Here is an 8164-nt window from a genome sequence, read left to right as displayed (position 1 = left end):
ACTGGCGTGCTCCAGACCCTGCAGGCTGGTGGGGTCTGTGTGGGTGGGTTTGGAGGGTGCTGGGGGCAGCTCTGGGACTGACCTTGCCACCCTTCCCTTGTAGGGCTGGTGGTGTCTGTGCCCTTATCAGCAACAGCCGCTTCTCCCAGGCTGTGAAGAGCACCTTCCCCAGTGTGAACAACACTCTGGACAACATCCACACCTACCTGGCCTCCATCCCCCAGGCACGCATGGTCCCCCTGCCATGTCTTGGGGGCAAGGGGCAGGCAGGAGGAGCAGCCCAAATAGCCCCCTGGGGAAGGGCAGCAGAGGGGCTGGCAGCAGAGAAAGGTCCCCACCCTCACTGACACCACATCTCTGTCCCTGCAGCAAGTTGATTTTGTCATCGACAAGAGCGATGTCCCACTGAACTATGCCAACCACAGCCTCCAGGGTGAGAGGGTGCGACGGGAGGGGCTGGAGCGTCCCCAGGGCCCTGTGGGAGCTGCTCCAGGGCTGGGGGCTCTCGGGCAGTGGGAGTGTTGTGTGGGTTTACCTTTCTGCCCTGTGGATGGTTGCTCACCCTGCAGGCCACTGGGCTTGTTCTTATGGCGATGTCTAAGGGGTCTGTGTCTGGAGGCTCTTCCAAGCTCCAGCTCTGCTCCAGTTTCTGCTTTTCCCTATTCAGGCTCCTCTCTGGGAAGGGTGATGTGGGTGGTGGCAGAGTGAGGATATTCCCATTGCCCCCCACCTGGGAGGTGGGTGAGGGAGGGGTGCTGATGGTGTCCGTGTTTTCACCAGCTTTCCTGCAAGCCCCAGGACCTTGCAGGGATCCTGTTATTGACACCACCTCTCCCATCTCTGCAGACATTGGGCCCAAACTGGGCAGTATGATCACCTCCCACATCAGGAGCAGCATGGATGGGGCTCTGGGATCTCTCCAGAGCCTCTTGCAAGGTACTGGCCCTATCCCTGGGAGACTGGCAAAGGACTCAGGGGGATTAAGAGATGGGGTGGGTGCATTTTTGGGTAAGAATCCCATGGAGGTGGATCCCTTTGGCCTCCCAGCCACACCTGGGACAAGTGCCATGACTTTGGGGGTGCCCCTATGCTGCATTTTTTCACGGGTTCCCAAGGTTCAGCTGGATGAGAAGGAGTCCCTGGCACAGTGGCAGGATGAGGCCCTGAGCTCCCTGCTCTCTCCCCAGGGATGGAGACACTGAACAACACCTTTGCCAACATTGCCCTCCGCCGCTCAGACCTCGAGGAGCTGCAGAGCAACTACAGCCAGGGGCTGGTCAGCCTGAGGGACAGGCTCAATGGCACCCTGCAGAAATGTGGCCTCCCCTGCAGCCGAGTGTCCCTGGAGGGGCTCACCTTCACTGCCAACTTCAGCACGGTGAGGAGGGCAGGGTGTGGGTGCGGGGCCCCCTGCCCCAGCCCCCACAGCTCCCTCACCCCAGGCTCTTCCCCACAGATCCCAGGTGTGGAGCAGCAGCTGCAGGCACTGCGTGAGGTCTCTGAGTCAAACATAAAGTCTGATTTAGAGGAGGTAAGGAGTGCCTCCTTCGCCCAGACTCAAAGCTGGGTGCTCCTGCAGCTGCTGAGGCTGTGCTGACAGGCTGTGGGTTGGGAAGAGTTCTGTCAGGAGTTCAGTGTGTCACACGGAGGGAAGGGCTGGCCAGAGTTCTGCTCGCTGTCCCAACCATCCCTGCACACTGGTAGGGTGGACTGGCTGCTGTGGGGAGCCTGGCTGTTGTGTGTTGTGTGTTACATCAGGGGGATGTGCTGCTCAGCCCTGGATTGCAGGCAGGGATGTGAGTTTCATGCTGTGCTTCCCTGGATGCAGGTTAACACAACGCTGGGCATGACCCCCAACAAGGTGCAAGAGCAGTCCCAAGAAGTGGTGGCAAGTAAGCAGGGCTTTGTGTGCTGACTTCTCCCTCTTCTAGGATTCCCTCCTCCCTTCTCAAGCCATTCTTTCCTGGAGGCCTTCCCTGCAGCCCTGGCTGTCCCCAGGTGCCATCATGCCATTGTCATCCTTGGCCATGACTGCCCCTTTCCTATCCTGTCTGAGTCCCTGCTGCCCTGCAGGACCTGGGCAGCAGCTCGCAATGTCAGCGTGTCCCCATTCCTTGCAGAGAGCCAGAACCAGCTGCTCCTCATCAGGCAGGAGATCAGGAACTTGCAGGGAAGGTTGCCACTCCTGGATGTGGAGCAGAAAGTTGGGGCCTTTGTGAACAATGCCACATCCATGCTGGAGAAGTACAGGGAGCCGATCGTGGCCTGGGATGGGCTCAGGTGGGTGAGGGGCTGCAGCCCTGGCTCCATTGTCTGGGGGTTTTAGGGTTCCTGCTCCTTCCATTGCTGGAGGTGGGGGCTTGCTGGGTGGTGGGGTTGTGGGTGCAGGGTACTCAGAGCTGTGCCTTGCAGACACACGTGCCCCGTCCCTGCTGTGCTGTCTGGGACCTTTTTTCCTCCCCATGAAGGCAGCCAGTGGGCTGCAGGGTGCTGCTCAGGGTCCCAGGTTCAACTGCCTGACTCCCGCCCTTTGTCTTGCCCCAGGTTGATCGTGTGTGCCCTCCTGTGCTGCACGGTGCTGCTGGTGGTCCTCTGCAACGTTTTTGGGCTGCTGCTGGGGCCCCTGGGGCTGAAGGAAGGTGTGCTGCCCACACAGCGCAGCAGCCTCTCCGATGCTGGCGGGAACTTCTTCATGGCGTGAGGCTCAGCTGGCTGCCAAGGACACGTGTGGGAGCGGTGGGGTGGGTGGGCAGGGCTGCCCTGGGAACACTCGAGCTCCTAAATCATCATTTTACTGCAGCTTAATGGCCTGCCCCGTGGTGACTCCCCGTGCAGGTGGTAAATTGAAGGTCAATCGTGGTGCTGGTGAGAGGTGTTTGAGGGAGCCCGTTTGCCCCGTGACAGCAGCGAGGGCTGGCAGGGTGAGCGTGGCTCCTGCAGCTCTGCGGGGGAGTGCTGGCTTCCAAAGCTGTGGGAAGCTATTCTGGAGCCCAAGCTCCAGGGCAGAGCCTGGCCATGCTCTGGGGTCTGAAGGCAGAACAGAGACAAGCTTGTGGGAAGGGTGGTGTTCCCACAACTGTGGGGGTGAGGGGTGCACAGCCCCTGGGTTCTGGGGGCAATGCCAGCATCAGTGCTGGGCTGCTGGTGGTGATGGCATTTCTGTCCCGGCAGAGGGGTTGGCTTCAGTTTCATCTTCTACTGGCTGCTCATGCTGCTGGTGATGATCATCTTTGTGCTGGGGGGGAACATTTACATGCTCCTCTGCGAGTCCTGGCACAACCAGCAGCTCTTCCAGGTAAGCTTGCTGTGGGGAAACTGCCTGGAGATACTGCTTCCTAAAATGAGGGCTGCTGGTGGAGCAGAGGCAGCACTAGCCATTTAAGATGCTCTTCCAAGGTGTCCTGTCCTGCACTATGTCTAGTTTCTCCATCTCTTTCCTTGCTCTTAGCTCCTGGACACTCCTGGCAAGATCCCCAGCTTCAATCTCTCAGAGCTGCTGGGCCTGAAGGGTGACACAACAAACTTCTCAGAGATATACAGGTGGGTCCCAGCCCTGACACTGTGTCTTTGGTGGGGGTAAAGCTGCTCAATGCCCTCAGATGATCTCCAGGAGCAGGGCAGCTGGCCCTACCTTCCCAGGCTGTGGGTAGGCATTGATCACAGGGAAGGAGCAAGGTGCAACCTACCTGCACAGGTGAGGGCATGCTCTTGGGAGAAGGTGGCCCTCACCTGCCCTGTTTTAAACCCCATGCCCCCATCCTGCAGGCAGTGCCAGCAAGATGCTTCCCTGTGGCAAACTCTGCACTTGGACCAGAGCGTGTCCCTGGATGAGCTCTTGAATATCAGCCAGGTGAGTGTGAGAGTGCCAGGGGCTTGAGGGCAGGAATCCAGACCAAGGGCATGGGGACAGTGAGGGGCCAGCACATGTCCCATCATGGCCCCCTTTGCTCTGGCAGTACGCAGGAAACATCTCCACAGCTTTTGAGAAGATGGACATCACCCTCAGCCCCATCTCCCTGCTCAACCAGAGCCAGAAAGACCTGCTGCTGAGGGCCAGTCGGGCTGCACAGCCTCCCAACTTCACCCTCACCCTGGAGCAGGTGTGCTGGGTGTAGCCTGGTCTTGGCATCGGGGTGGGGGGATTGGATGTGGGTTGAGGAGGTCTATTGCACTCTCCTTTTTGCTGCTGTGAGAGTCCTCTGGCATCTGTGCAACCTGTTAGGGTAACAAGGCACATCCTCTGCCTAGAAGGCCCTGGCTCCACTCTGTCCCACAAAGAAGGGGTATAGCTCCCCTTGTGAACCCCATTCCTCATTCTCATGGCTCTGTCTCTGCCTTTTCCAGCTGGATCAGAATATGACCCAAGGAAGCCTCCTGGATCTGGCTGCAGAGTTGGAGCAGCTGGCAGAGGAAGTGGTGAGAGACCATGAGACCCAGGGCCATAGCCACCCTGTCCCCAAAGCCACTGGTTACTGGGCTCCTCTGTGCCTGCCTGGGTGTTGAGGGGAGGCACAGAGCTGGGCACTGCTGACTGCAGCTCTTCCAGGGCACAGACGTGAAGAAGGACCTGCAAAATAATGCTCGTGAACTGAGGGAGCTGGAAAAGGAGATGCAGGCGAGCTTCTCTGGGCCACTGGTGAGTGATGCTGGGGCACATCCTGGGGATGCTGGGCTGGGCTTCCCTAGAGCTCAGAGCCTGCTGGCAGGGTCTGGGGCTGCACCTCTGATCCCCCTTCTCTCCGTCCCCAGCAAAGTCTGAAGGAGAACATCCACTCAGCGCAGAGTGGGGCTGCCCAGCTAGAGGTAAGCTGCACAAGGGGAGTGCATGCCAGTCCTGGGCACCCTGCAAAGCACCCTCGAGGTCCTGCAGTGGAGGTGGTGGGGCTGACCTGCAGTCTGGGGGCTGCCGTGGCACTCTTCATGTGCTGCAGGGGCTGTTCATGGCGTAGAGGGAGGGAGGCCATGGACCCTGCCAAGCACAGGCTCCCTCCACCTGAGGTACCTGGCACTAGCAGCGTGTCACTGCTGGGAACACCACAGCTCCGAGAGGCTATGCCCCAGGGAGTGCTGCTTGCAGGGCTGGTGAAGTGCAGAGACCCCACTTAGATCACAGTGCTGAGAGCACTTTCACCTCAGGGACAGACAACAGCTGCGCTGGACAAAGCCAACAAAACCCAGGAGTTCCTGGAGAGGGAGATGCCAAACATCATCAAGAACGTGAGCTTGCCTTCCCCTGCTGTCAGGTCACACACCAGACCCCCTCACCAAGACCTCCCTCTATACAGGGAAGCCAAACCTTGTCTGGCTGCTCATCCTGCTTGCCTTCCCTGAGTGTCTCTTGCACCCCTGGGTGCCCCCTTTCCTTATGGCATCCCTGGCAAGGGACTGGGGTGGGGTGAAGTATTGAGCCCTGTTGCTGCTGGGCTGAGGTGGTCTGAGAGCCCTGGTCCTGACATGGAAGGGACATGGGGCATGGAGGTGCTGGTGGTGGCAACATCTCCACTCTGTGCTTGCCCCTCCAGGAGACATTGGCCTTCCTGGAGCAGCTGTTGGATTTCTTTGAGACCTACATTTCATGGGCCAAGAGCAGGGTAAGCTGAGCCTTCCTCAGTGAGGTGGAGAGAAGGGGAGAATGAGCTGCAAGGCTTGGTGGATGCTGACATATGCTGTCCCCACCATGTCCCCAGGTGACAGAAGATGTGGCACGTTGCAAGCCCATAGCTCAGTCCTTGGATAACGTGGAGGTCATTGGCTGTGACTATATCATGGACTCTGTGGTGAGTGGGGCAGCGGTGTGTAGAGTGACACACACATGTGGGGTGGCAGTGAGGTCCTCTTGTCCTCCTCATGGATAAGGGATGCAGGAAATGATCAGGGATGCACAGGAAGCAGTGCTCAGCTTCTGCCCAGCAAAGTGCTGTGGCTAAGAGGAAAGGCCAGGCTCTGAGAAGGAGTGGGTGGTCATTGGGGAGCACTGGGAGCAAAAGAGATGCTCCCAGTCACACTCTGGACCTAATGGCTCTTCCTGCACCCTATGCAGAATGCCTTCTGGTTCAGCCTGGGCTGGTGCACCTTGTTCCTGCTGCCCAGCATCATCCTGTCTGTCAGACTTGCCAAGTTTTACCGCCGCATGGACACTGCTGATGTGTACAGGTGAGGAGCAGCCCCACCCCTGGGACCACACTGCGTCTGGGGTCCCCCTGCCTCCTATTCCTTCATGTCCTGTGGTAGCCTGTGGGGCTCATGCTAAAGCAGTGTGGGCTGGGGAGAATCTGAGAGGTGACTTGGGGCCCTCAGCCTCTGAGGATGGGGATGTTCTGGAGCTTTTCTCTGCCTGCTCTGAGCCTCCTGGTAGGGAGGGCAGACAAAGGTGCATTCCCTTTGGAGGAAGGAGCCTGGCAGGACTGCAGCCACAGCCTGGCTTGAGTCCACCACCTGACTTGCTGTGTTTTGCACCATTTTTGTGCTGGAGCTCTGGCATGGGAGCCCATGGATGCTGTGCAGAATGCAGTGTGCTGCGTGGTTGGTGGCATTGCCACGAGGGTGCAGGGCTTGCTCACGTGCCTGTGGCCAGCAGTGTCCTGGGGCTGCCCCAGCCCTCTGGGCCCCTCTGCCTGGCAGCTCCATCACCGGCACAGGCACTGACCCCTGGGGATAGCGAGGTAGTTGGATTTCTGACTCCTGAGGGCTACCTCGTGGCCCTGTGGTGCAGCTGCTGTGCTGGGGGTTCCCCAGCTCCTGCCACCCCTCTGAGCTGGCTGGAGACACGGGCTCAGCTGCCCAGGAACCTCAGGGAGCTCAAGCTGAGGCACAGGGAGCTGGTGCTGCTGAGCATGGGGCCCTGCTCTGCCTGCCTGGGGAAGGAGCACTGATGCTCTGGGGGGCTGTAAGAGCCAGTGCTCTCTGATCAGATCAGGCAGCCAGGATGGAGGGGACCACAGCACCCTGAAGCCCATTTGCTCTCCTTTTGTGACCCATTGGAGACCCTGTCCTACCATGAGATGTTGTCTTGTCCCACAAGGCATCTTCTTGCCCCACTTTTTAACTTGTTAACACTGTCCCCTCTTTTTTCTCCCCTCTAGGAATGAAGACTTTGAGATGTAAGCTTCTTACACTGCCAGGTCCCATTGTGGGGTGGGGGACAGCCCCTGTAGGTACAGGGGAGTCAGGGGACAGAAGGAGGGGGTGGGGACCAGGGTGAGTGCAGACCAAGGAGTGTGCTGGTACCAGGGGATGGCTGTGAAGGTGGGACTTTTGTAGTGCATGCAGTTGTGGTGTCCCCTATCATCTTCCCACACTCCCAAGTCTGGAGGTGCTGCTGGTCCCAGTCTCCCAAGCTGGTGGGTTTGGGGAGGTGTCTCCATACCCCGTTTCCTGTGGGGCTGGGTGATAGGAATGGGATGATATTTGACCATCCCAGTGCATCCTGAGATGTCCCTTACCCCCCTCTGTGGCTGGGGGTGACATATGTGACCTTGGTTTTGCAGGCCACCAACATTCAACTTCTATAAAATCCCCAGGCCTTCCACAAGGCATTAGCTCCCATCACCACAGATGGAGGAGGAAATGGACAGACCTCCCCACTTGAAAAATGTGACTATTTATTTTTGCAGGGAACCTGCCTCTTTCCAAGGCTGTAATTTTTGGTGTCAAACAATAAATGGTGTGTTTGTGTGCACTGTGGGATGTGACTGTGCTCCTCGGGTCTAGCAGTGATGGAAGTAAGCAGGGCGAGGGGCTGGAGGGTTCCCCACAAGCTGAGGCTGTGCCTGGGACCACAGGGCTCTTTCTGGTGTTCCACAGCCAGCCTATGGGTCAATACAGGATCACTGCTCAGTGTCACCAAGACTGGGTGATGTTCCCCTCACTGGGCAGCCCTTTGCACCTCTCACTGGGTGAGTGCCAGGTCCCTCCCTGGGACAAGCCACACGAAGAGCCTCCTGTCTATGAAGTGCCATCCCAAGCTGTCCCCAGCACATAAGCACTTCCCTCTGGCAACCCTAGCATGTATCATCTGTGGATTTCCAGTGAGTTTGTGGGGTGCCTGCAGCCCACACCTCCTTCTCTCTGCAAGATATGTGCAAGATATGGTGCCATGGGTACTTTCTGTGCTCACCCCTGCACACACCGTGCTCTGCACAGATAAATCAAGGGTGACTTGGTC

At 58.4% G+C, this 8164-nt stretch overlaps 1 protein-coding gene across 1 annotated transcript in view; it reads left to right on the top strand.

Moving 5' to 3' along the window:
- LOC102040758 (prominin-1-A-like) overlaps positions 1-7670 on the top strand; it is a 9567-nt gene extending 1897 nt beyond the window's left edge. The window contains exons 4-24 of the mRNA XM_031063579.1: positions 104-224; positions 370-433; positions 847-936; positions 1188-1378; positions 1457-1531; positions 1829-1892; positions 2121-2280; positions 2545-2697; positions 3172-3295; positions 3449-3540; positions 3766-3850; positions 3957-4100; positions 4345-4416; positions 4547-4636; positions 4750-4803; positions 5137-5217; positions 5523-5591; positions 5688-5777; positions 6041-6153; positions 7083-7100; positions 7488-7670. Coding sequence (XP_030919439.1) covers positions 104-224; positions 370-433; positions 847-936; positions 1188-1378; positions 1457-1531; positions 1829-1892; positions 2121-2280; positions 2545-2697; positions 3172-3295; positions 3449-3540; positions 3766-3850; positions 3957-4100; positions 4345-4416; positions 4547-4636; positions 4750-4803; positions 5137-5217; positions 5523-5591; positions 5688-5777; positions 6041-6153; positions 7083-7100; positions 7488-7539 — 2002 coding nt within the window. The 3' untranslated portion in view covers positions 7540-7670. The remainder of the gene's footprint in view (positions 1-103; positions 225-369; positions 434-846; positions 937-1187; positions 1379-1456; positions 1532-1828; positions 1893-2120; positions 2281-2544; positions 2698-3171; positions 3296-3448; positions 3541-3765; positions 3851-3956; positions 4101-4344; positions 4417-4546; positions 4637-4749; positions 4804-5136; positions 5218-5522; positions 5592-5687; positions 5778-6040; positions 6154-7082; positions 7101-7487) is intronic.
- Positions 7671-8164: the final 494 nt, after the last annotated feature.

This window comes from Geospiza fortis, unplaced genomic scaffold (genome assembly GCF_000277835.1).
Source record: "Geospiza fortis unplaced genomic scaffold, GeoFor_1.0 scaffold130, whole genome shotgun sequence".
Taxonomy (NCBI): Eukaryota; Metazoa; Chordata; class Aves; order Passeriformes; family Thraupidae; genus Geospiza; species Geospiza fortis.
Note: the sequence above shows the minus strand (reverse complement) of the source record. Positions and strands in the feature narration are given on the sequence as shown.